Source organism: Amblyraja radiata, chromosome 2 (genome assembly GCF_010909765.2).
Source record: "Amblyraja radiata isolate CabotCenter1 chromosome 2, sAmbRad1.1.pri, whole genome shotgun sequence".
In the NCBI taxonomy this organism is placed as follows: Eukaryota; Metazoa; Chordata; class Chondrichthyes; order Rajiformes; family Rajidae; genus Amblyraja; species Amblyraja radiata.
Genome location: NC_045957.1, coordinates 131,409,017 through 131,435,201, shown reverse-complemented (window position 1 = coordinate 131,435,201; position 26,185 = coordinate 131,409,017). Strand labels below are relative to the sequence as shown.

The window sequence follows — 26,185 nt, the reverse complement described above, 5'->3', positions numbered from 1 at the left end:
GTGAGGTAAACTAAAAGGGGTTCATAATGATGTAAGGCAGAAAGACAGAAGATGAGTTGAAAGGAGTTTAAATGGGAATAGCACCTATGTGTTTACTTGTCATACAATCAAGTTCCTGTTTTTTTGTGTGGAGGTTTTGGACAGGGTGCAGAAGAGGGTGACCAGGATTCTGCCCGGATTAGAGGGTGTCAGCTCTCTGAAGAGGTTGGACAAACTCGGATTATTTTCCCTGGAGCATGAGGGAACCTGAATAACTGGAACCCTGGAACCTGATAACGTATACAAAATCATGATAGTGTAGACAGAATCTTTTTCCCAGGGAGAAAATGTCAGAGACCAGAGGGCATACCTTTAAGTTGAGAAGGGCAAAGTGTAAAGGAGATGTGCACGCCTTGCATTTTTTCCAGAGAGTGACAGGTGAGTGGAACGCACTGCCAGGGATGGTGTTGGAGGCAGACACAATAGGGGAATTCAAGCGGCTTTTAGATAGGCACGTGGATATAACCATATAACAATTACAGCACGGAAACAGGCCATCTCGGCCCTACAAGTCCGTGCCGAACAACTTTTTTCCCTTAGTCCCACCTGCCTGCACTCATACCATAACCCTCCATTCCCTTCTCATCCATATGCCTATCCAATTTATTTTTAAATGATACCAACGAACCTGCCTCCACCACTTCCACTGGAAGCTCATTCCACACCGCTACCACTCTCTGAGTAAAGAAGTTCCCCCTCATGTTACCCTTAAACTTCTGTCCCTTAATTCTGAAGTCATGTCCTCTTGTTTGAATCTTCCCTATTCTCAAAGGGAAAAGCTGATCCACATCAACTCTGTCTATCCCTCTCATCATTTTAAAGACCTCCAAAGAATGGAGTTCTTTGATAAAGAACTCCATTCCTTATATGCAAGGAATGGAGTTATATGGATCATGTACAGCCATCGTGTTTGACACGGACATTGTGGGCCAAACACCTTGTTCCTCTGCTGTACTGTTCTGTGTTGTACCTAGAGCAATCTCGTATCCTAAACCCTTTTCTTATTTTCTGCCTTACACCCTATAGACCATCCATTTTGTTCTTTCTTGATTTCCCCTGTCTTCATTTTAAAACATATTTTTGGAAAGGCCTTTAGCCTAAAAGATGACTATTGTTTTTCTCTTTCAGATGCTAACTCTTTTCACCAATTTCTATTTTTATTCCAGTTTCAACTATCTGCAATGTATTACCATTATGTTATTTTCGTCAGATTTTGAAAAAACACCCTTTTGTCAGAGGAATATAATTGTTCCTCTAAATACAAGTGATGAAGCAGACATAGGGAGTCATTGAGTTATAGAGTCATACAGTGTGGAAACAGACCCTTTGCGCCAACTTGTCTACGCCAACCAACATGCCACATCGAAACTAGTCCCACCTGCCTGCATTTGGCCCATATCCTTCTAAACCTATCCTATGCATGCTCCTATCCAAATCTCAACTACATTCTCTAGCAGCTAGTTCCATATGCACACCACCCTTTTTGTAAAAAAGTTGCCCCTCAGGTTCTTATTAAATCTTTCCCTCTCACATTCAACCTGTGTCATCTGGTTCTTGATTCCGCTACCCTGGGTAAAGGACTCTGTACATTTAACCTTTCTATTCATCTCATGATCTTATACACCTCTATAAGATCACCCCTCATCCTCCTATGATCCAAGGAAGAAAGTCCTTGCCTGCTAAACCCCTCCCCCTAAAGCTAAACGCTCAGGCCCTCGAGTCCTGGCAGCATCCTCGTAAATCTGCTTTGCAGCCTTTCCGGCTTAACAACATAGAAACATAGAAAATAGGTGCAGGAGTAGGCCATTCGGCCCTTCGAGCCTGCACCGCCATTCAATATGATCATGGCTGATCATCCAACTCAGTATCCTGTACCTGCCTTCTCTCCATACTCCCTGATCCTTTTAGCCACAGGGGCCACATCTAACTCCCTCTTAAATATAGCCAATAAACTGGCCTCAACTACCTTCTGTGGCAGAGAATTCCACAGATTCACCACTCTCTGTGTAAAAAATTATTTTCTCATCTAAAAGACTTCCCCCTTATACTTAAACTGTGACCCCTTGTTCTGGAATTCCCCAAAATCGGGACTAATCTTCCTGCATCTAGCCTGTCCAACGTCTTAAGAATTTTGTAAGTTTCTATAAGATCCCCCCTCAATCTTCTAAATTCTAGCGAGTACAAGCCGAGTCTATTCAGTCTTTCTTCATATGAAAGTCCTGACATCCTAGGAATCAGTCTGGTGAACCTTCTCTGTACTCCCTCTATGGCAAGAATGTCTTTCCTCAGATTAGGAGACCAAAACTGTACGCAATACTCCAGGTGTGGTCTCACCAAGACCCTGTACAACTGCAGTAGAACCTCCCTGCTCTTATACTCAAATCCTTTTGCTATGAATGCTAACATACCATTCGCTTTCTTCACTGCACAACATCCTATTTTTTTCTAAATTTAAACATGATATCATTTCAGAGTACCAATGGAGTGTGGTAGGAGGATTAGAGTCTTTCCATTTAAATAAAATAGATCTTCTGGCAATTGATGTAGTAAAAGCAATCAGCCGATGGGCTGACCGGGACAGATGAATAGAATCTAACATTGGTAGCCCAAAAATATAAGTAATAGGATGAGGTTGTAAATCAATACCTAAAACTACAGAAATAGTATCAAATATATATTTCCAATATTTTTCCAAAAGTGGGCAGGACCAAAACATATGAGTCAGCGATGCCACTTCAGAATTACATCCGTCACAGGTAGGATTTATATGACCATAAAAACAAGCTAACTTATCTTTTGACATATGAGCTCTGTGAACCACCTTGAATTGTATCAGAGCGTGTCTTGCACACATTGAAGAGGTAATTGAAGAATCCTCTCCCATTTCTCTAAAGGTAAAGAAATTTGCAGTTCTCTTTCCCAATCATTCTTGTAATTTGAAAATTGACTCATAAATAATCATTATTAAACCTTTCTGATAAGGGTTCAAATGTAAATTTGTTTCTGAGATTTCGGTTTGATGTGGTAACGGAAAAGCGGGAAAAGTGGCATAACGTAACAAAAAATGTCTAATTTGTAAATATCTAAAAAAATGTGTGTTAGGTAGATTATATTCATTGGAGAGTTGTTCAAAAGACATAAAACAACCATCCAAAACCATATCACGAAAAACTGCTAATCCCTTCATCTTCCATAACATAAAGGCTTGATCAGTGCTAGAGGGTTGGAAGAAAAAATTAGATATGATAGGACTCTATAAGATAAAATCATTCAATCCAAAAAACTTACGAAATTAAACCATATTCGCAATGTGTGTCTTATTATTGGGTTAGTCGTATATTTATTCAAATCTTGTAATTGTAAAAGGTAACGAGGCCCCTAGGATAGAGGCCAATGATAACCCTTGCATAGAATCATGTTCAAGATTTATCCATCCTGAGCATTGGGTATTTTTTTACAAAACGCTTTTTTTTTAAAAACTCCTGCACGCCGAGGCCGGGAGGAGGGAGGGAGGGGGAGGCCTCGGCGTGCAGGAGGGTTTGTTTTGAGGGTTTTCTTCGCCATTAGCGGGTTGGCAAGCAGCGGTCGCTATCAAGGAGGAGAAGGAGATGGAGCCGCTGCCGCGGCTGCTGCTGCTGCTGGTGTGCGGGACCCGTCATTCGCTCCGACACTTCTGAAGCAGCTGCACCAAAGATACTATAGCTATAGGATCTTTGAGCTGCACCGCTCGGCCCCGTTGGCTGGCGGAGGAGGGAGGCGGTGGCGAGGAGATCCCAACGGCCAAGGCAGCGGGCGATGTTGTCTGAGGAGCGCTGACCTTCCTTCCTCCCCACCTCGCCCCCTTCTCTCTCTCTCGTACGCCCCCTCCACCCCCCCCCCCTTTATCCTGGGACCCCTCCTCTCCATCCCGCACTGATCCCCATTCCCGCCTCTATTCAGTCTTCACTGACATCCCCTGTGCTCCCCTCCCCATCTACCCCCCCCCCAATCTATTCATCCTGTGCTGATCACCCAATCCACCTTGCATTGATTCCCTTGCCCCCCCCCATCCATCCTACACTGGTTCCCCAATTCACCCTGTACTTACCCCTTTCCCATCCATCCTGCACCTCCTCCATCCATCCTGTACTGATTCCCCCATCCATCCTGTACTAACCCACGCATTCATCCCGTACTGACCCACCCTCCATTTACCCTGCACCTTCCCATCATTCATCCTGTAGCGATCCCCCATTCATTCTGCACAGACCCTCCGATCCACACTGTACTGACCCCCCCCCCCCCCATTCATCCTGCGCTGATCTCCCCCCCATCTATCCTGTACTGATCCTCCCATTCAAGAAGAATGGGGGGGAACAGTCTGAAGAAGGGTCTCGACCGGAAACGTTGCCTATTTCCTTCGCTCCATAGATGCTGCCTCACCCGCTAATTTTCTCCAGCACTTTTGTCTACCCCCATCCATCCTATACTGAACCCCCCCCCCATTCAACACCACTGACATCCCCCGTGCTCTCCCCGCACAATTTTACCTACTCCAACCAACACGTACTAATTCACCTGTCTCAATCCATCCACTCTGCACCGACTGCCTTCTAACTCCCACCCCACCCCCCGCCATCTATCCACCCTGCACTGATTCGCACACACCCCCTTCCCTGAATCTATTGTCCTGGAAATTTCTTCAGAGCGAATATTGACTATGTTTGATAACCGAATGCAATCAAATGTGTTTTAATTCCCAATGTTATTATTTGTTTTAATCCATAAAGATGGATTAATTAAATTGTGAACACGTGAAACATTAAAACCGCAGTGTTCGATTGTCACTGCTGCCGTTGACACGTTATTACAGAATTCATTTTAACGGCAAATCAATGTTCTTACTATGGAGTATCAGTACTGTAGTTATTTAATGAGCAACATTCACAACTATACGTACGCATATATGTTACCAAGGTCCAGGATTTATTGACACAGGTTGATCATACGCTGAATAATCTAACCACATTTTTGTTTGGAAGTGGAAAGAACTAATAGAAATTGCATTAACTGCAATGTATAAAAAGAGTTGAGATACTGTATTATAATTTTGCTGCATGTAATTGTGTGGTATATATCACGTCTTCATGGGTGAATGTTGTTTGTGACTTTATTTGAAGCAGAAATAATATGTGAATGCTTCATTGAGTATAATTCCGACTGGTAACTACGCGCTTCGTCCGAGCACATTATCGCACGCGTCATGCAAGCCATCTTAAATGACCACCTAAACTGTCATTTGGCAACCTAAAATGCTGCCAAGGTTGCCCGGCTGGCAACAGGGAAAAAAAGTTCAGCAAGAGCCCTGATAGGGTATTAAAATACCATATTAAAATACCATAAAATCCCAGACTGAGGTATAGGGTATATTTACCCTACTCTGGGTAAAAGGCTGTGCATCTACCTGATCCATTATCCTTGTGATCTTATACACCTCTATAACATCACCCCCCATTCTGCTCCACTCCAAGGAATAAAGTCTTAGCCTGTACAACCTCTCCCTACAGCTCAGGCCCTCAAGTCCTGGCAACATTTTAGTAAATCTTCTCTGCACTCTTTCCAGCTTAACATCTTTTCTGTAGCCAAAACTGAACACAATGCTCCAACTGTGGCCTCAACAATACGCCAAATGTGGCCTGTTGATATGTTCGTTTATTTTTTGACTCTATAACTAATGAAAGCATGAATATCTTAAAATTAGAAAATGCTGAAGCAGTCGGCAAATGGAGGAATATCTATCTGACGCTGGTAATTTACCATATTTTCTGTTTTTGTTTCAGATTCCCAGCATCGAGACGACTTTGATTTGCAGACTGTTATTGCTCATGACTTACCCAATGGAGCAACCTATGAGGAATGTGATATGTTGAAATGGGGTGATGGATTAATTTAGTTTCCCAAATGAATCCAGGTGTACGAACAGTCAACGAGTAACAAAGCACAAAGTTTCACTCCCAGGAAACACACACATACGACATTTAGTCGCTGTTAGTTTTAAAGTTGCCATCGCAGCGATAAACAGAAGCTCCTTCATCATCTCAGTCTGATTTAATTAACTTTTCACTTATCTCAGTTTCCCAGGTGAGGTGGAGGTTCACCTGCACCTCCTCCAACCTCATCTACTGCGTCCGCTGTTCCAGGTGTCAACTGCTCTACATCGGTGAGACCAAGCGCAGGTTTGGCGATCGCTTCGCCCAACACCTCTGCTCAATTTGCAATAACCAACTTGATCTCCCGGTGGCTCAGCACTTCAATTCCCCTTCCCATTCCGAATCTGACTCTTCAACTCCCCCTCCCTTTCTGTCCTGGGCCTCCTCCATGGCCAGAGTGAGGCCCACCGCAAATTGGAGGAACAGCACCTCATATTTCGCTTGGGTAGTTTACACCCCAATGGTATTAACATTGACTTTTCTAATTTCAGGTAGTCCTTGCTTTCTCCCTCCTTCCCCTCCCCTTCCCAGCTCTCCCACAGCCTACTGTCTCTGCCTCTTCCTTTCTTCCCCCCCCCCCCCACATCAGTCTGAAGAAGAGTCTCGACCCGAAACATCGCCTACCCCTTCGCTCCATAGATGCTGCCTCACCCGCTGAGTTTCTCCAGCTTTTTTGTCTACCTGCTATTTATTAAAATGTGACTTTGTTCGACTGCTCCTATTGAAATATGTCAGTAGTCATAATTTAAAATATTCCACATTGCCCGGATTAGTAATAAAAAGATACTCCTGGCCTGTGGATCACACGAGCGAATTTGTTCATGTACAACAAGCTACACTTCAATCTGCCTTCATCCACGCATGTTTTTGGGGGTAAGTCTCGTCATGTCCTGATGAACCCTGCCGGTCTCTTCTTATATGCTTTCATCAGTTGGAGTTGTGCCAATTCAGTATCTCATCAATCAAGGATTTCATGAACTAAAATGGGGCGAAGAGTCAACTCTACAATAAATTTCAATCTCGCAAGCAAAGTGTCATGTAAAAGTAAATGTTAAACGATTGGAAAGGCACAGAGTGCTGGAGTAACTCAGCAGGTCGGGTAGTATCCCTGGAGAGCATGGATAGGTTACATTTCGGGTCGGGATCCTTCTTCAGACTCAAAGAAGATTCCCGACCCGAAGTGTCACCTATCCATGTTCTCCAGAGATGCTCCCTGACCCGCTGAGTTACTCCAGCATTTTGTGTCTTTCCTTGGGAAACCATCATCTGCAAATGCCGTTTTTCTACATGTTGAACGATTGGAGTTCCCTTTACCGGCCCCCTACGCGCTGTGCTGAGTGTGGAGTGAATCACAGAGTATGAATCAGTCTGATCGGGATATATTACTGGGGGAAACGCAGTTAAATCACACTGACTTTAGCGGCTGTGCGTGGGAAACACGAAAACCTCGTCGAGGAAATAAATCAGAGGAATTAATGTAATAAACCGAGACGCGTTGAGAAAACTTTGTTAGAAATGGCCCTTTTGCCTGCTCGCTCCGGCGGTGACCGGGTTGCCTTTAAGGGCATTATCACAATTGATAGTGGTCACAGATAGACTGGGAATCGGCTGCTCGTGGTTTACGTCATCTCACGGAGCCCATTCATATCTAGAAAATGCACAATAGTAAACAAGCCAGCGATGCGTACAGGTTCAACATTTGACAAATAACGAGGAAGATGGAATAAACCAAGTCATTCTGCTGGGAATTCCAATTTTACAGCCCACGCCCACACACATACACAACCACACACACACAACCACACACACACACACACACACACACACACACAACCACACACACACACACACACACAACCACACACACACAACCACACACACACGTCCCTGGAACTGTTGCGATATAATTCTGAGAACTATATTCTGCACTCTGTATCTTTTCCTTTGTTCTAAATATTGTACTTGAGTTTGGCTAGATTGTATTTATATATCGTGCGGTGTGATTTGTTTGGATGGCAAGCAAAACAAAGCTTTTCACTGTACCTCGGTACACGTGACAATAATACACCTAGACCTACATCTCCAACCTACTACTCTTAAACAGAAACAAATAAAGCGAAGGAGCTGTCGTGAACCCGAAGACCTCACGACATTTCCTTTGAACTCTTCCCCATGAGTGGAACTCATTATTGTGGAGTGGAATACTATTAATATGTGTTTGTGTTTATGTGTATGTACACACATTGAACTTTGTTTCTAATTTATTATATTGCTTAGAGTTCAGTGTGTTTACATATTATGTTGTGCTGCTGCAAGTAAGAATGTCATTGTTCTATCTGGGACATATGACAATAAAACACTCTTGACTCTTAAACTGTGTTCACCGATAATATATAACTGGATTATCGGCGAGTCAAATCGCCTTCAAGTGACTGGGGTGGCGCTCTATCTGTTCTGAAATAGAAGTGTCTACACGATTACAGCGTGCCCGCTTTCAGAGAGTTCACGACAGTGCACTTTTTCACGTCTCTCTGAAAATCAATATCTCTGACCAAAGATCCTATAGCGGAGCTATAAGATCTTTGTCTCTGACCACCAATCTCCAAAACAACAATAACCCCAGTGTCACCAATTGCAAACTTAACCTGAATACCAGGAACAAATGCGTTCAACATGGTGAGAATCAGTGGCATGTCTATCAACGGCCTTAGTAGATTTAAGAACGTGTAAATGTAAAACTACGCAACACTACTTATCGCAGCTCACCTAAACTCGGGCTGAAAATCCGGCTTAAGTCCGTAAAAGGAGGTGGAGAGCGTGAGCAGCCACAGCGGATTGTACTTGCCATGGTCGCACTCCAAGTACGGCGCCGACCACTTGATGTGAGTCTTATCCACCAGGTATCTCATGCTCTTCTTGCGCATGGAGGGGTCCACGGTCCTCAGATTGTCCTTCAGCAACCTCCTGTGGAGATAGGAAGCGGGCGATCGCTGGTGTTTCAGCCGGTTAAACCACTCGGTCTCGGCAGTGAGGTTGATAAGGTGCCGAGCGTGGCGAGAGAGATCTTGAAGCAAGATCTGATTGTCTATCCGGGTGGCCTGCAGAAAGACTTGGGGAGGGGTAGTGAAGGGCTGGACATCGAAAGTCACCACCGCCCGATGGACTTTGGGGTCGCCCTCCAGAATGCTTCTCACCAGCGCATGATACCACTCAATGTCTTCCTTGATTGTCACCTCCCGCACCCCGTTAGTTTGAAGGATCATGTTAAGAAAATTGGTGGCGTGCACCACTGTGTCCATGGCACTGTGGAGTGACGGGTGGATGTTCAGGGCATCGGAGACCGCTTTTAAATTCGACAATTGGTACCTCTTGGTACAGTTAGCATAGCCGAGCTTGGCAGGATCCCCAGTATGAAGGAAAGCCCAGACAGGAGTGGGCAGGCTGTCATATTGCTGATGTGTACTGCCGCTGCCGCCGCCGCCGCTTTCCAAAGACTTCATCGCATTTGATGCTCTCGGGGAGTCGTGGGTGTTGCTTTCCCTGTTGTAAACGGGCTGCTTTTCATATTTGCCCACTTTCCCTCTCTGTTGCGCGGAGCGTCCGCCCAGCCCGTAGCTGGATCCCAAGACGAATCCTACCTGGATCTGTAGTAGCAGAGAAAGCAGGAAACCTGCCATCTCGTCTGCCAAGTCGGTTCCAGTAAACTCAGTTTATGGCGACAAAGGGAGCCAGGAAGCGGACAGTAAAAATGCAGAAATACATTTATAAATAGTTTAAAATGAACGCATCCCTCCGTATTGGCATGTCAACATTGGCTTGGACCTTGGGTCTATAAATACGCACACGACAGCCCCGCTCAGCCAGGTCACCAGCTATGTCTCAGTGATGCCGCTTACGTCTCCATCCCAACCGATGGCATTGCTGGCTCGTTGTTGTTTTTTTTAAAGCCCTTCTTCAGCTTCTAAAGATCCCCGCGGCACGAAATGCCCGAGAGCAAAAGTGGCTTCCGACCCGGAGACTTTTTGTCGCCCCATCCTCTCCCGGAGTCTCAGTAGTGGAGAACACTTTGTGGCGGTGGCGGTGGTAGAACCAGTGTCTGATCGGGCGGGGGTGGCAGCGGGTTAACGCCAGGACGCGGCATTCATCCCACACTTTTTTTTATTTCGCACCAAGGCAACTCCACCCGTCCTCTCTCACTCGTTCATTCACTTTCACTCCCCCTCCCTCCCCGCCAGGCGCCACGACAACAGCCTTCACTCGCTGCTCCGCCAACACCCGCCGCCGCCGCCTCCACCCTCCTCCATATGCATTGGCCGTGGGCCGGCACGACGCCGGAGCTCCCCGGCAGGTAGTTGGTGCAGGTCGGCGTCAATCAGCGAGTCGGCTCGCTGGCGCCAGCCTCCACCAAGAAAGGGAGGATCTCGAATATCACGTGTAGTAGTAACGGGGAGGGGAGAGTCGCAGACAGAGCAGCTAATCAGGAAGGCAGGCTCCCTCCCTGGCTGGCTGCTGAGTTTAGCCTCTCGGCCAGGCACTGTTGCTTCCCCCAGCGCGATGTGATCTGTGTTGATGTAATCCTTTATGCGAGCCTTGTAACAAACGAGAACTTTTCTAGATACACATAGACCGTGCACCGCTTGGGTTCTGTTCAGCCAGCTCGGTGTCATTATTATTGTGAATCATATTTAAGCACCAAGTTAAATACAACTGGCCATGAGAGGCAACACTTGGTTGCGCGGTTGCGTTGGTTGCTCTCCGCGGTACTGAAACGACAAGCGATCTGAGTGCAATTCCGAGCCCTTCATTGGTGATATTGGGAGGCCCATCTCCCCAATCCAAACATTGCGACAATAGTTCGGGCACTGCTCACTACTTATCAGAAAGCAAAGATGCGCAGAAAAATAAAACGGGGAATAGCGGCCAGAGAAGATCATGCAAATTCATCAGGTCATTTGAGAAAAATAATTTTACTTCCTCAATGCGAGTATTCAATTATGATGACTTCTTAACCATTTGACAAATGTTTTTGGCTAAAATATTACGTGTAATATTTATGGAAGCCGTGTAAAAAATGAAAACTCTTCTCTAAATACTCAGAATATTACGTGTAATATTTTAGGTGTTATATTTTGTCTAAATATTTTGTATTGCACGCATTGCTGTTGCTTTTTCAGAATCGGGCGTTGCTGGTAAGGTCAGCATTTATTGCCCATCCCTACTTGCCGTCGGGAATTTCAAGCAGGCCTCTCACCAGGGCGGCACGGTGGGGTAGTAGTAGAGCTACTGCCTTGCAGTGCCAGAGAGACCGGGTTCAGTCCTGACTACGGGTGCTGTCTGTACGGAGTTTGTACGTTCTCTGCATGAGTTTTCTCTGAGATCTTCGGTTTCCTCCCACAGTCCCAAAACGTACAGGTATGTAGGTTAATTGGCTTGGTATAAATGTAAAATTGTCCCAATTGTGTGTAGGGTCGTGTTAATGTGGGAGATCCTGGTTGGTGCGATCTCGATGGGCCGAAGGGCCTGTTTCCACTCTGCATCTCTACTAAACTAAACAAAATCCAATACTCTGGAGATCTGTGGATTTAACCATTAGTCTGATTGTCACAGCCTTGACATTCGTCAGCGTATCTAATGGAATGTTACAGTTGCATTACCATTAATTACTCAACTATTGTCGCTTACTTTGTGTAACATGAACAGGAGAGCTGAAAAATGTTACAGTGAAGGATTTACAGGGAGTTGAGTGCCATGGATCATGTGAATGAAGAGGAGATTAATTTAACTTGGCACCATGTTCACCACAGACATTGTGGGCCAAAGGGCCTCATCCTGTGCTGTGCTGTTCTATGTTCTAAGAAAATCAGAAACCCAAGATTTTGAATGAACAAACAAGCAGCTATGCACTAAACCAAAGAATAGGAATGTGTACATGGAGAAAATTCCACATAAAGAAAGGGAAATCAAGATAAATTAAGAAAGATAATTATATAGATAGCACTTAAGGTTGCATGTAAAAATAAGGAACTGCAGTCGCTGGTTCACAAAAGAAGATACAGAGTGTTGGAGTAGCTCAGCAGGTCAGTCAGCATCTCAGGAGACCATGGGTAGGCAGCATTTTGTGTTGGGAAAATAGACACAAAAAGCTGGAGTAACTCATCGAGACAGGCAGCATCTCTGGAGAGAAGGAATGGGTGATGTTTCGGGTCGAGACCCTTCTTCAGACCAGTTTGGGAAGGAGACCAATCTGAAGAAGCGTCTCAACCCGAAACGTCACCCATTCCTTTTCTCCAGAGATGCTGCCTGTCCCGCTGAGTTACTTCAGTTTAAACCAGCATCTGCAGTTCCAGCTTACACATTTTGTGTTGGGACCCTTCTTCAGACTGGGCAATGGGGGTCAGAAAACTGAAAGGGCAATTGAACGGCATGTGAGGTATCTTGGATATAGGTCAAACGGGACTGGACATAGGGGTATATGATGGAATCAAGATATTTGGAGATATGTTCTGTTGGGCAGGAGCAGGGAGAAATAATGGTTCTCCTAGGGCAGTCCTCTTTGTGGATTTTGGGAAGGAGGGCAGTGCAAGGCTGGGAACGATGGCCAGAGAAGATGAGATCAGAAATAGAATCATAGAAAAATAGGGGCAGAAGTAGGCATTTCAGCCCTTCAAGGCAGCACCGCCATTCAATATGATCCTGGCTGATCATCTAAAATCAGTATCCCGTTCCTGCCTTTTCCCCCAGATCCCTTGATTCCTTTAGCCCTAAGAGCTAAATCTAACTCTCTCTTGAGATAGTCTGGGAGAAGTGTAAAGAAGTGTCATCAACACACTGTAACTTTAATGTCTGGTGTTCAACTGTGGGGGCAAGCTCAAGAGGTAGGTATGAGTAGATGGTGCTTAACCTCAGCATGGTAGAGGACAGCACTCAACCCTGTCAGCATGTAAGCACTTTCAAAAGTTCCAACAGCATTAAAGCGTGAACAAATTCAAATTCATATATATTTAATTTTCAGTGATCATAATGTTTGATTTGCTGTAAATTATTCTCAGTACATTATTTAAAAAATGCTTAGAACAGAAAATACATAATTTAACCTTTTGTGGCAATTTTATTTGTATCTACTAAACGCATGCAACTTCTTGACATGCACATCACTGCAACATGAATAACAGTCTTTTCATACATATAATACCTATCCCAAACATTCAGTTATGTCAAGTATGCATAACTAAAGGCCTGTGCATAAGATTGAGACTGTCTCATTATAGATTATGTTGACAGGCAGCGGATAGTGCAGCTTATTGGCCCACAAAAAGTAATATCTACAGCTAATATCAAAATTCAATAATATATAAATAGACTTATGACCCGTGACAGTTGGAACAAAGATCTAACGAGTGGGACAGGTCGATAGTTCCATCTTAGCAGCTTGCAGCTTGCAGTTGTCTTCTTGCCATCTTCTCAGGCTGCTGAAGGTGTTAAGCAAAGGCTTGCATGGAATCCACCTCAAAGCTTTGATTCATTTGTTGGTGTTTTTCCAAAATTCTGCTTGGTTCTGCCTGAATTTATGGCTGAGTTTAAGGATACGGAAAACCTTCAAATTAATCACAGACAGATATATACCTGGCTTGCCATCCAGTTGGAAGAAGGCAATGGGTAATAAAATGGATGCCTCTTAGTCTGGGCACATTGTTTTACATACCTAGTTCATATCTGAAAAAAAAGTAGTTAAATTTTAGGGTCTATGCAATGCCATTACTAATTTATTATCAAGCTGGAAAATGATAAACAAACCTTGTTCATTTGCCTTATGGCCCTTCAATACTATTAATTTGTGCAAATAATTTTGCACTGTTCTTTCCAGGGCCTTGCTGGCATGGTAATATTGTCAGTTAGCATGAATTGGTGGTTAACAAGTGTGTGCGCGGAAGTATGTAAAGGAGAATACAGAGGTCATAATGATTTAAAAAATATTTATTCATTATAAACCTACTCTTCCATCCTATATTTCTTATAATATAAAACTATTTCTGATATTAGATTTACTGTTACACTGGTAGGAAAATCTGGCTATTACCATTATTTCTTCAGTGTGGTTTTCCATGAAGACCATTACAAATATGCCTTATGTGTATCTAGTCATAAACCTGCACCATGGGTGTCTTTAAAAGAAAAATTAATCAAAAAATAATCAAATCAACATTTTAAGGTTATAATGAATAAATATGCTTATAATAGCATGTTTTTAATTAAAAGGAATTGAATTAAAAATTGTAATTATAATTGTGGCAAATTAACAATTAATAAATGTAACTGTAATGTAATGATATTAACAAATTATATATCATTTCTAGCCTATAGTCTTGCAGTTATATATTTTCTTCTGTTTTCTCTTCTGGAAACACCAGTGTGTGCTCATGGTTTGTGTGCATATATGCATATTGTTTAATAAAAAATACATACATTAACAATAGAAAAATGCAAAAATAAACCCAGGCACGCACGCATGCATGCACGTCCATCCATCCATCCATCCATCCATCCATCCATCCATCCATCCATCCATCCATCCATTCATCCATCCATCCATCCATCCATCCATCCATCCATCCATCCATCTTCTTCTATCTATTCTATACATAACTAAAACTCTGATCATGTACTCTTCCGGTTTGCGTGGTTTTTATATTTGCGCAATAAATGGTTCCTGATAGTGCTACGATTTTTCGCCAGATTAATCACCGTTCTCTTGGCAGTCCCATCTACCCATCCACCCGATTCCATCTCCTTCGCCGCGCGCCGTTGCGGTAACTCACCCTCAGGGCCTTCATGGAGGAGATCTTCTCCACCAGCGCATCGAAACGCATGGTGCCCACCGTGACGAACACCGACTCGATCCCCCCCCACGACCTGGAGGTGGCAGCGAACAGGTAGGCAGGTGGGAAGGGCGGGGACGGGCAGAGTGGCAGCAGCGGGCGGTCAGACACGACGGGGACAGGCCAAGCGGCGGCTGAGCGGAGTGGGCAGAGGAAGGGAGGGGGAATCCGGTTGCAGGGTGGCCGAGCAGTTTGCGCGGAGTTTGAGTAACTCTCACACACACACACACACTCACACACACACACACACACACACACACACACACACACACACACACACACACACACGCACACGCGCACGCGCACGCACACACACACACACACACCAAGCAAGAATGTAATTGTCCTATCTGGGACACATGACAATAAGCTCTCTTGACTTGACTTGATATAAACTGGTCCAATCGTCAAGTCAATGGGATTTAAACCACAGCTAACAATGAATGACATGTGGATGAAGGTCCTGCAGATGTTGCTTTCTATGGATGGAGAAAAGGAGGGTGTGACAGAGGGTAGGGGAAAGGAGAGGGAGGGAGAGGTGAGGGATGGATTGGCAGAGGGCAGGAGGAGAGAGGAAGATCCTGGGGATGTGAGGAGTGGGGGATAGAGGGATAGAAGGGGGATAAGGAGGGGAGAGAAGTTAGGGAGGGAGGGAGGGAGGGAGGGAGGGAGGGAGGGAGGGAGGGAGGGAGGGAGGGAGGGAGGGAGGGAGGGAGGGAGGGAGGGAGGGAGGATAGGGGAAAGGAGAGGGAGGGAGAATTGAGGGTGGGATTGGGGGAATGGAGGAGGAGAGGGGAAAGAAGTGGGAGGGTGAAGGAAGGGGAGGGGGAGGGTAACGTGGAGGGGGATGAGGGGAAATGAGCCGTGCCTGCACAGTTGTGGGCTATGCGTGAGTGGTGCAATATTGCGTTGGGGGGGCGGGTTGCATTGGGGGAACGGGTGAGTGGTGGGATATTGCATTGGGGAAGGTTTGCGTTGGGGGACTAGGCCTACCGTGCGACAGGGACCCACCCCCTCCCCGGGCACTTTCCGTTGCAACCGCAAGAAATGCAACACCTGTCCCTTCACCTCCCCCCTCGACTCCATTCATGGACCCAAGCAGTCGTTCCAGATGCGACAAAGGTTCACCTGTAACTCCTCCAACCTCATCTACTGCATCCGCTGCTCTAGATGTCAGCTGATTTACATCGGTGAGACTAAGCGGAGGTTGGGCGATCGTTTCGCCGAACACCTCCGCTCAGTCCGCAATAACCTACCTGAACTCCCGGTGGCTCAGCACTTCATATGTCATTATAAAAATAGATATGCCTTTGTAACATATTTGATTTTCTTAATGTGCACCCCCTCCCATTCCCAATCCAACCTCTCTGTCCTGGGTCTCCTCCATTGCCAGAGTGAGCAACACCGGAAATTGTAGGAACAGCACCTCATATTCCGGATGCGTCCGGATGGCATGAACATTGAATTCTCCCAATTTTGCTAGCCCTTGGTGTCTCCTCCCCTTCCTTAACCCTTGAGCTGTCTCCTCCCATCCCCCCGCCCTCGGGCTCCTCCTCCTCCCTTTTTCCTTCCTTCTCCCCACCCCCCATCAGTCTGAAGAAGGGTTTCGGCCCGAAACGTCACCTATTTCCTTCACTCCATAGATGCTGCTGCACCCGCTGAGTTTCTCCAGCATTTCTGGGTCCCACTTAGTCTAGTTATACTCTATTACTGAAAATCAGACAATCTCCTATTTTGTGGGAAAACGAAGTGCTGTAGGAACTCAGTGGGTTAAGCAGTATCTAGTCGATGTTTTAGGTCGGAACCCTCCTTCTGAATCCTTCGGGATCCCTCTTGTACATTCCCCCCACTGAAGCTGCCTGACCTGCACAGTATTCCGGCATCTGCAGCATTTTGTGTGTCTGTCATTTTGTGAAATGGGTTTTGGATATTTTATTAAGCAAGTTTATTTCTTTGTATAAAACACAACACAAAGTGCTGGAGTAACTCTGTGGGTCAGACAGTATATCTGGAAGGAATGGACAGGTGACATTTCGGGTTGGGACCCTTCCTCAGGCTCAATCCCAACCGGAAACATTTCCTGCCCATTCCCTCCAGAGCTGCCCTGACCTGCTGAGTTGCTCCAGAACTTTGTGTTATTCAAGATTCCAACATGTGCAGTTCCTTGTGTCTCTCTTATTTTGTTGTATAATATTCCTCCAGCACTTTGCATGTTACCACAAGATAACAGATTGTCTGATTTTCAGTAGTAAAGTATCTTGTGCACTGGGTTCATTTTTGTACTTTTTCTTTGCTACTCCAACCCTGATAATAAGTGGTGATCTGGAGGACCTGCAAAGCTATAAAAACATGATGGGTGTAGAAACACATATGGCTGTTGTGTATCTAGACATTCATAATAATATTTGGTTCTGTCTATTTTAATAAAACTGGATTTGGAGAGAACATAAGTTGTCATTGGTGAGAGGGAAATCTGGTTTTAGTGAAATATGTGCAAAAATAACATAATTATAACTCATATTAATGCATTTAGTTTACAAGCTTTTGACATGACAAGCCAGTAGACACAGCATGTTATGAAGATGAGTGAAGAGGTTATAAAAAAGGAATATACGTATTTGGACTGAAATGCAGCAGCTGGCATCCAGTCTGGGAAAATTACAAGGTCTTTTACATTGATTTCATAAAAAGCAATGCGTTTTTCATGATGAAAGACTAGAATTTGTGCAGCAGCAGAGATTTGGGTATTCAGCTATGCAAAACCAAAGCATAGGTACTTAAATCATTAAAAAAGGTAAGTAGATGGTCAGCCTTCATCCTAGAATTTCTGGCTTTTGAAGGAAAGGGGTTTCGGCTCTGAGAACTCCTACATGGATTTATAGGTTAAAATTACGGTGCGTAGTACATATGCCTATTTTTCATTTACTTGAATTCAGAATTTCGAGTGATGATACAACTGGTAAGTTTAAATAAAGAATTATACCTTTTAGGGAGAGTGCAGAGAAACTATTACATCAGGAGGAATATCTAGAATAAAGAGGCATAATCTGAAAATTAGAGGCAGGCAATAAAATGTGAAAATATTGAGTACTTTTACACAGAGGCTATTGGATATACAGTACAGAAATGATTCCCCTGAAAGACCATGGATTGAAATTAAAAATACTGGTACCGATTGATACTGGGATTGATAGATGCCTGCTAAGTACGAACAGAAATGGAGCTAAGCTGTGTAAACTAAAATATGAGTGAAGGTTTTGGCATCAGCTCTGATTCAATTGAATGACAAGATTGTGTTAAGGGACTGGTTGGCAAACATTTTTTCCTGTGCCAACCATCATGAACATGATGATTGCATCCATTATGTATACATTTTGCACATTAAGAAAATCAAATATGTTACAAAGGCATATCTATTTTTATAATGACATTTCTCCATTTTGTACATTAAAGGTGGTGCATTGACACAAATATTACCCCATAGGTTTTCATTTTGGAATTTGAACAATTGCAAAGAATTGCATATTGCATTTATCAAAATATTAATAGTTGGATGTAATATTCTTGTCAAGTATTCAAAAGAATAAGTACATCTCAACAAACAGCTGTTGTTGACATCACTTGAAGCAGCACTATTATAAGTCTTTAAATTCAATGCCAAAATCTTCAGTCTGGATCATAGGAAAATTGAATACTTCTATTGAAAATTTGGAAGGGATGTGCTGTTCTGTTGGGATTATGATACAGTCATCACAGTGAAGAGGAAAATATGCGATTTCACTGCAGAAAATCAATTACCCATTAACATATATTTTAATGGGTTTTAACAGTGCTTTCTGTATGAAGAGTATTTGCATAAAGTTGTGGCAGCTGAGATGAAACACCTGAGAAATAAACAAGATTTCCTGTGCTCCTCATAAGTGGCGTGGTTTTCTTGGGGCTGTATCTTCAGGGGTTTTCTTTTAAGTAATTGTTAGAACTAAAGTTAAGGAGGCACTTGGAGAAAAATAAACTATGGTACTGAACTACTGTATAAACTATGTACTGCCCATTCCTTCTCTCTAGAGATGCTGCCTGTCCCACGGAGTTACTCCAGTCTTTTGTGTCTATCTTCGCTTTAAACCAGCACCTGCAGTCCCTTCCTACACACCTATGTACTTTATGTCCTATTAGTATCATCACACTATTGTACTGGCTGAAGGTGTCTGTTGGTTGGCATGGATTTCCATGACTAGAGAGCTCTAAGCACATTGGAATGCATGGTTTTTATGTTTTTATAACTTAACGATGCCCCAATTGTTGAAAATATTAATAAAACTTTCTTTGTGAGATGGTATTTTTCATTAATTAGTGACATTGGCATAATCCAATGGGTTTTCCAAGAGTCTCATTGGAACGTAGACAAAAGTGCTGGAGAAACTCAGCGGGTGCAGCAGCATCTATGGAGCGACAGCAAATTTGTATTAAAATACCAATGTTTCTGTAAATAGGAATATTAATCATAAACCGAAGTTTCACAGTGCAGCCCAATCAAAATGTATTTCCCAACAGTCAAATGTAAAGATTGAATACATTTTTCTGATTATACTAAGGCATGAGGTGAGGTGACTAAAGAATGTTTAGTTTAGTTTAGAAATGATTTACTTTATTATTGTCACATGTACCAAGGTACAGTGAAAACCTTTGTTGTATTCTATCCAGTCAAAGAAAAGACTATACATGATTACAATCAAGTCGTCCATGGTTTGCAGATAGAGGATAAGGAGTACATCAGTCAGTGCAAGATAAAGTCCAATAAAGTTTGATTAAAGATACTTCAAAAGTCTCAAATGGGGTAAATGGGAGATCAGGACTGCTTAGCTGATTAGAGGACAGTTCAGTTGCCTGATAGCAGCTGGGAAGAAATTGTCCCTGAATCTGGAGGTGTGCGTTTTTAAACTTCTGTACCTCTTGCCTGGTGGGCGAGGGGAGAAGAGGCCGTGACCGGTGTGAAATGGGTTTGCTGGTGGCCTTACCAGGGCAGCATAAAGTGTTGATGAAGTCAATGGAAGGAAAGTTGGTTTGCGCGATGGTCTGGGCTATGGCCACAACTCTTGCAATTTCTCGCAGTCTTGGATGGAGCTGTTCCCAAACCATGTTGTGATGCATCCCGATAAAATGCTTTTTACGGTGTGTCAACAGAAGTTGATGAGAATCGTTGGGGCCATGCTGAATTTCCCAGCCCTTCTAGGGAAGTAGAGGCATTGGTGTGCTTTCTTGGCCATGGCTTCGACAAGGCTGGTCCAGAACAAATTTCTGGTGATATTGATTCCTAAGAACCTGAAGCTTTTGACCATCTGTGCTGAAGCACCATCAATGTATACCAGGGTTTGGGTACTGCTTCACTCTCTGAAGTCAATTATAATCTCCCTTGTGTTGTTGACATTGAGGGAGAAATTCTTGTCTTGGCACTAGGTTACGAGGCTCTTAATCTCCTTCCTGTATTCCTTCTCGCCATTATTTGATATCCGACCCATTATGGTGGTGTCATCTGCAAACTTGTAATTTGAGTTGGATTGGTGTTTGGCTGCAAAGTCATGAGTGTATACTGAGAACCGTGTATTAATGACATGTTCATTATTCCTTATTTTTAAACTCCTGCAGCAGTGTTTACGCAAAATTTGAGAGCATATTCCAGGCATTTTAAGAATTGGTCCCAGACATACCATGCGATGGCCCCTTTTCAGTCATTAGTCTTCGGCTCCCCTTGCCCAACATGCTCGGGACACTTTGAGCAGGCACAGTTGTTTCTCCTATTCCATAGTTCACATTGGTTCCAGGCAGAATCTGGTTCATGATTCTTTTTACTGTTTTTACTATTTGTTTATGATTTATATCAGTGCTCATCCTGTCTCTGCCATAGATTTAAAGAGAGAAAAACATGCTATTTATGTAAATAGTTGGTGCTTAAAGATAAAAATGAAAGAAAATAGAAGGATGAGAGGACACCTTATAGAAACTTATAAGATTATTAAGGGATTGGAAAGGCTAGATGCAGGAAAAATGTTCACGATGTTAAGGGAGTCCAGAACCAGCGGTCACAGTTTAAGAATAAGGGGTAGGCCATTTCGGACTGAGATGAGGAAAAAAATTTCCACCGGAGAGTTGTGAATCTGTGGAATTCTCTGCCACAGAAGGCAGAGGAGGCCAATTTACTGGATATTTTCAAGAGAGAGTTAGGTATAGCTCTTATGGCTAATGGAATCAAGGGATATGGGGAGAAAGCAGGAACGGGGTACCGATTTTGGATGATCAGCCATGATCATATTGAATGGCGGTGCTGGCTCGAGGAGCCGAATGGCCTACTCCTGCACCTATTTCTCTGTTTCTATGATGGGTACAGCATTCTGCTGCTTGATCAGATGCAAAAAAATGAAGTTCTGGAGGAACTGAAAGAGCCAGGCAACATCTCTGGATGAAATGGACAGTCTGAAGAAGAGTCTCGACCTGAAATGTCCCCCATTCCTTCTCTCCAGAGTTCCTACCTGTCCCGCTGAGTTATTCCAGCTTTGTGTGTCCAACTGTGATTTTCTTTGAAATAGTACCATGGAACTTTTTGCCCCCATTCACGAGAATGTCTCATCTGAAAGATGGCAAATCTGAATACAGCAATCTTGCAGAACTGCACTGTGTTGTCAGCCTAGAAATTTTGTGCTCAAGTTTCTTAAGTACTAGTTGAACCTACAATCCTTTGGCTAAGTTGTGAGTATGGAGCCATCTTGCCAAGTATAAATAAATATTGATGAAGTCTACAAATTCCAAAGTAAATATTTTAAAATGATTCCATGAACATATTTCCTGATTAAGTGCAGAAAAGTTGGTTTGGAACTTGGAATGTGAATAATGGTGAGGTTGCAAGATTTACACTTATAAACAAGCATACCTGCCAACAACCTATTGAGTACACATTCTGGAAAGTGGGAAAATATTAAAAGTTTGTTAGCGAGTGTTCATGATATGCATGCATCTATGAGAATGAAGGGCATTGCAGGCAGGAATAAGGAACCCTGGATGACAAGAGAAAGTGAGGCTTGGATCAGGATAAAGAAGGAAGTATCGGTCAGATGTAGGCAGCTGGGATCAAGTGTATTCCTGGAGGAGTACAGAGGATAGAAGAGCATTCATAAGAAGATCAAGTGAGCAAAAGGGAACATGGGTTTTATCTGACATAAAATTAAGGAGAATCCAAAGAGATGTTGTAAGTACATTAAAGAAAAAACAGTATCTAGAGAGATAATAGTGCCCCTCAGAAACCAAAGTGGTCATCTATGTGCGGAGCCATAGGATATGGGTAGAGTCCGTAATGAATATTTCTCATCTCTTATTACTGCAGAGAAAAACATAAAGGCTGATGAACATGTGAGAGTTAATGCCAATCTTGAGGACAGTCCATTGAAGTCTGAAGGTACATAAGCCTGTTGGTTCTGATCAGGAATATCCAGTGTCACTGTGAGAAGCTGGAAATAAATTCCCAGATACATAGAAACATAGAAACATAGAAAATAGGTGCAGGAGTAGGCCATTCGAGCCTGCACCGCCATTCAATATGATCATGGCTGATCATCCAAATCAATATCCCATACCTGCCTTCTGTCCATAACCCATGATCCCTTTAGCCACAAGGGCCACATCTAACTCCCTCTTAAATCTAGCCAATCAACTGGCCTCAACTACCTTCTGTGGCAGAGAATTCCACAGATTCACCACTGTGTAAAAAATAATTTTCTCATCTCGGTCCTAAACAACTTCCCTCTTATCCTTAAACTGTGACCCCTTGTTCTGGACTTCCCCAACATCGGGAATAATCTTCCTGCATCTAGCCTGTCCAACCCCTTAAGAATTTTGTACGTTTCTATAAGATCCCCCCTCAATCTTCTAAATTCTAGCATGTACATGCCGAGTCTATCCAGTCTTTCTTCATATGAAAGTCCTGCCATCCCAGGAATCAGTCTGGTGAACCTTCTCTGTACTCCCTCTATGGCAAGAATGTCTTTCCTCAGATTAGGAGACCAAAACTGTACGCAATACTCCAGGTGTGGACTCACCAAGACCCTGTACAACTGCAGTAGAACTACATGGCTGAGATATATCATCATTAGATATGGGCGAAGTGCCAGAAGACTGGAGGGTGGCTAATGTTCTGCCTCTGTTTAAGAAGGGCTGCAAAGAAAAACGTGGCAATTATACACTAGTAAGCTTAACATCTGTGGTAGTAAAGTTACTGAAAAGGATTCTAAAGAGGTAAAATACATATTATCTCAAAAAATGCTGGTGGATTAGGGATAGTCAGCATGGTTGTGTGCATAGGGAAACTGATTTCACAATTGTAATTGCGTTTTTTGAGAAAGTAATCAAATTGGGGCATAGACATAATCTACATGGACTTCAGTACGACATTTGTTGCTCTGGATGGTTAGATCACATGGCATCTAGGAAGAGGGAGCTAACTGGTTACAAAATAGGCTTGATGGTAGGCAGCAGATGGTGGTAGTGGACTATTTTTTGGGTTTGAAGTCCTGTGATTAATGATATACCATATGGATTAGCACTGGGCCCATTGCTATTTGTCAGCTATATCAACAAATTTGATGATTGTATACAAGACGTGATTAGAAGAAACAAGGAACTGCAGATGCTGGTTTACACAAAAGAACCCAAACTGTTGTGGTGACTGAGTGGGTCAGCATTTCTGAAGAACATGGATAGGTGACACTTTGGGCCAGGACCCGTCTTCAGAAGGGGCCCATCCCGAGTTACTCCAGCACTTTGTGTCCTTTTCAAAGCATGATTAGTAAGTTCGCAGATGACACTAAAATAGAATATATCGTAGATGTAAAGATGATTATTTAAGATTACAGCGGGATCTTGATCTGCTGGACAAGCGGGCTGAGGAATGGCAAATGGAGTTTAAATTGAATACTGTAAGTTTTAGTCTTGCATTTTGGGAAGACATACCAGGACAGGACCTTCACATGGTGTATGGTGAGTCCAAGTGAGTGTTGTAGAGCAGAAGAATCTAGGAGCACATGTACATAAGGTGGATAACAGGTAGATAAGGTGGTCAAGGCTCTTGGCACATTACATAGAAACATAGAAAATAGGTGCAGGAGTAGGCCATTCGGCCCTTCGAGCCTGCACCGTCATTCAATATGATCATGGCTGATCATCCAACTCAGTATCCTGTACCTGCCTTCTCTCCATACCCCTGAACCCTCTAGCCACAAGGGCCACATCTAACTCCCTCTTAAATATAGCCAATTAACTGGCCTCAACTACCTTCTGTGGCAGAGAGTTCCAGAGATTCACCATTCTCTGCGTGAAAAATGTTTTTCTCATCTCGGTTCTAAAGGATTTCCCCCTTATCCTTAAGCTGTGACCCCTTGTCCTGGACTTCCCCAACATCGGGAACAATCTTCCTGCATCTAGCCTGTCCAATCCCTTAAGAATTTTGTAAGTTTCCATAAGATCCCCCCTCAATCTCCTAAATTCTAGAGAGTACAATCCGAGTCCTTCATTAGTCAGGTTACTAAATATTGAAATTGGGATGTTATTTTACAGATGTACAAGGTGTTGGTGAGGTCAAAGTTGGAGTATTGTGTACAATTTTGGTCACACTGCTATAGAAAAGATGTTGTTAAGCTGGAAAGAGTTCAGAGAAGATTTCTGGCGATGTTGCCAGGACTTGAGGGCCTGAGCTATATGGTTGGGAGGTTTGGGAAGGGTAGGACTATATTCTTTGGAGCGTAGGAGGATGAGAGGTGATCTTATCGAGGTGTATAAGATCATGAGGAGAATAGATATGATAGATGCACAGAGTCTTTTACCCAGAATAGGGAAAATCAAGAACCAGAGGACAAAGGTTTAAAGTTTAGTTTTATTTAGAGATACAGCGCGGAAACAGGCCCTTCGGCCCACCAAGTCCGCACTGACTAGCGATCCCCGCACATTAACACTATCCTACAGATACCAGGGACAATTTGCACATACACCAAGCCAATTAACCTACAAACATGTAGATCTTTGGAGTGTGGGAGGAAACCGATGATCTCGGAGAAAACCCACGCGGTCGCAGGGAGAACTGACAAAATCCGTACAGACAGCACCCATAGTCAGGATCGAACCCGGTTCTCCGGCCCTGCAAGAGTTGTAAGGCAGCAACTCTACGCCATTGTGCTGCCATGGGAGGGGAAAGATTTAATAAGAATCTGAGGGCAACCTTTTCACACAGAAGATGGTGCGTATATGGAATTAAGTGCCAGCGGAGGTAGTTGAGGCAGAAATTATAACAATATTTAAAAGACTTTTGGACAGGTACATGGATAGAAAAGGTTTAGAGGGATAAATGTTAAATGTTGGTAGATGGGGCATCTTGATCAGCATGGGCAAGTTGGGCCAAAGGACCTGTTTCCATAATGTATGACTCTACATAGTTCCCTGATAGTGTCATCACAGGTAGATGGGGTGGTGAAGAAGGCTGCTGGCATGCTGCCATTCATCAGTCAGGGAATTGAGAATCTAGAGTAGAAATTGCGGGAGCCCCGGCTGAGATTTACAAATCATCATTAATTACAGGCGAGGTGCTGGAAGACTGGAGGCAAATGTTCATTCTATTCAAGAAGGGTTGCAGGGAAAAGGCTGGGAACTACAGGCCAGTGAGCTTAACATCTGTGGTCGGAAAGTTACCAGAGAGTATTATGAGGGATAGGATATGAATGCATTTGGATGGACAAAGGCTGATTAGGGATAGTCTGCATGATTTTGTACATGGGAGGTTGTGTCTCACAAATTTGATTTTGCATTTTGACAATGTGACCAAAAAGGTCGATAAAGGCAGAGCTGTAGATGTTGTACACATGGATTTCAGTAAGGCATTCGACAAGGTTCCGCATGGTAGGCTTCTCTGGAAGGTTAGATCCTATGGGATTCAAGGAGAGATAGCTGAATGGATAGATAATTGGCTACATGAAATGAAGCAGAGGGTGATGGTGGAACGTTATTTTTGGACTGGAGGCCTCAGGGTTCAGTGCTAGGCCCATTGTTGTTTGTCATCTATACACATGATTTGGGTGAGAATGGACATGGCAGGATTAGCTGATTAGTGAAGATGGTTGTCAAAAATTGCAGCAGGATCTTGATCGGTTGGGAAGGTGGGCTGAGGAACAGTTGATGGAATTTAATACAGAGAAATGCAAGGTGTTGCATTTTGGGAACACTAACATGGGCTGGACCGACACAGTGAACAGTAGGGTTCTGAGGAGTGTT

The 26,185-nt window shown here is 43.6% G+C and overlaps 1 protein-coding gene across 1 annotated transcript in view; it reads right to left on the bottom strand.

The window, feature by feature from the left end:
• The window catches only part of gpr158 (G protein-coupled receptor 158), a 636,863-nt gene extending 626,610 nt beyond the window's left edge, over nt 1-10,253 (bottom strand). The window contains 2 exon segments of the mRNA XM_033015870.1: nt 8,376; nt 8,775-10,253. Coding sequence (XP_032871761.1) covers nt 8,376; nt 8,775-9,685 — 912 coding nt within the window. The 5' untranslated portion in view covers nt 9,686-10,253.
• Between the last annotated feature and the right edge of the window lie 15,932 nt (nt 10,254-26,185).